This window comes from Silurus aristotelis, assembly GCF_946808225.1.
Source record: "Silurus aristotelis genome assembly, contig: scaffold_163, whole genome shotgun sequence".
Lineage (NCBI taxonomy): Eukaryota > Metazoa > Chordata > Actinopteri > Siluriformes > Siluridae > Silurus > Silurus aristotelis.
In genome coordinates this window covers 7501-10000 of record NW_028149026.1, presented here as the reverse complement: position 1 = coordinate 10000, position 2500 = coordinate 7501, and the positions used below count along the sequence as shown (strand labels likewise).

General features: G+C 43.2%; 1 protein-coding gene across 1 annotated transcript in view; it reads left to right on the top strand.

Moving 5' to 3' along the window:
* Positions 1-2500, top strand: part of ephb4b (eph receptor B4b) — a 20350-nt gene that overhangs the window by 17626 nt on the left and 224 nt on the right. The window contains exons 15-16 of the mRNA XM_083570900.1: positions 958-1101; positions 1642-2500. The exon at positions 1642-2500 is cut by the window's right edge and continues 224 nt beyond it. Coding sequence (XP_083427026.1) covers positions 958-1101; positions 1642-1744 — 247 coding nt within the window. The 3' untranslated portion in view covers positions 1745-2500. The remainder of the gene's footprint in view (positions 1-957; positions 1102-1641) is intronic.

Below are 2500 nucleotides of genomic sequence, written 5' to 3'. Positions count from 1 at the left end.
AATTTTACTGACCTTCACTGCTGCATCCTGAACTTTTACCATCCTGCTGCCTGGGTCTGGGTGGAGCTGTCCATCTAAACTCGCCCAGGTCTCCATGAAGAGCTTGTGCATGAACACACACGTGCGCATGTACATGTATACACACACATGCACACATGCACACAGACTCACACTTCCTGCTCTGCTACCATATTGGAAAAAAGCTAATGAAATTTTGCAGGAAAACATCTAAAGCTCTTCCAAAGCTCATCAATAAATCTGTCACTTGAGACCCCCACCCCCACTCATGTCACAATGGAATGTCACGCTGGTCAAACAAAAGAGACAGAATGACGTTCCTTCAAATCACACCGCACCCAACAGAAGAGATGCAAATTATTAAGCACACACACACACACACACACACACACACACACGTCTCTATGGAATGCCACGTCCATCAAAAGAAAAAGTGTGTTTGCCTGGAACAACCCTCTCTGGAATGTTGGAATGTCCTGTCACTGGAGAACATCCTTGTCTCAAAGAAGTGTGTGTGTGTGTGTGTGTGTGTGTGTGTGTGTGTGTGTGTGTGTGTGTGTGTGTGTGTGTGTGTGTGTGTGTGTGCGTGTGTGATTTACATCTAAATAAATACAATTGTCAGGAAAGCAAGTGCCTTCCCTGGAAGTCCCTGGAAACAAAAAAGCTAATCTAATGAGTGAAAGTGAACCTAGCCAGAGAGCTATCGAGTTACTGCATGCTGGTTGCTGAGGCAGATTCTCAGACACAAAGCTGTCAATCAAGCATGCTGATTATAATATTAGGCCACACCTCCAGGACAACTAGTTGTAGATATAGAATTCTGTAACATTTCTGTCTTGTTGTGTTTATTAGATCTTTGTTGGGTGATTAATGGGAACCGGTGGCATGTTGGTCATAATCAGCACTTTGAATTCATTTGTTTGTTTGTTTGTTTGTTAGGTTGTTGTTGGACCGGCGTTCCTCTCTGTCCCAGTGTGTGTCTGTGAGCGAGTGGTTGAAGGGCATCAAAATGGAACGATATGAGGAGAACTTTATTCAGGCAGGGTTCTCCACGTTAGAACTCATCTCTCAGATCAGCACTGAGTGAGTAACACACACACACACACACACACACACGCATACACACGTGCTTACACACACACACACGCATACACACACACTTGCATACACACATGCTTACACATGCTCACACATGCTCACACATGCTCACACACACACCAAAATACGTGCACACACACACACACACACACACAATCTCTTTTTTGTTTAGAGTTACTGCAACCTCAGAATGTTAATTATCATCATATTGTGTGTGTATATGTGTGTGTGTGTGTGTGTGTATATATGTGTGTGTGTGTGTGTGTGTATATATATATGTGTGTGTGTGTGTGTGTGTGTGTGTGTGTGTGTGTGTGTGTGTGTGTGTGCATGTTTTTTGGTTTACAAGAGTGGAGATGAAATTACATAAGACATTAGTGAGTAATGAGTGTGATGTCAGAGATAATACGCACATATGTGTGTTAATTAGTCCTGAAATAACGTTTCTCTCTGTCTGTCTGTCTGTCTGTCTGTCTGTCTGTCTGTCTGACTGTCTGACTGACTGACTGTCTGTCTGTCTCTTAGGGACCTGCTGCGTATCGGTGTCACTCTGGCTGGTCATCAGAAGAAGATTCTCTCCAGCATCCAAAACATAAGAGTCCAATCCAAAAACTCACTGAGATACTGAAGACAGACAGACAGACAGACACACACACACACACACACACACACACACACACACACACACACACACACACACACCTTCTCATGACATTTTGCACTTCAAGACCACTACACTTGATGGCCAATCAACATGATGTTTCAACAAGGAATGCCATCACAAACTACGTCTACCAATCACATCTCAGTATTTTTCTGGATGTAATAGTGCCTGCTCTCTGTTCTTACCTGATGACATCACTCACTGTTTATTTCAGCATCCAATCAGACCTCAGCTCTTTTTTAACTGCATTATCATTAGACATCAGCGTGCCTTTACAGGTACTTGGTTTTTGACGTATTCCCATCATGCTTTGCACTTCAAGCCCGGTACACGTGACATACGACAGCCAATGGGAGTTCTTCCATGAGGGATGACATCACACGAGGAAACTTCATGACTAAGTAATTATGACGTATTTATGAAAAGGACTGGATCCTCCTCTGCTCTGCAATCGTCCAATCACATCCCACCATTGCACTTCCTGCTTCAAGTGACAGTAACCATGTCAGATGACATCACATCATTACACTCTGATATTGTTATGACATCACAGTTTCTAGCAGTCCTTCCACTGTGTGCTGTTCCATGGTGCCTGAAGCTGATTGGCTGATCCTGTGCTTTACTTTTGTCCAGTTACATTTGAGAAAAGACTTAATAGGATATTTCGTTATTTTTAAGTTTGCAGTTGCCACAACAATTTTTGGTGCTGTGGACACTGTC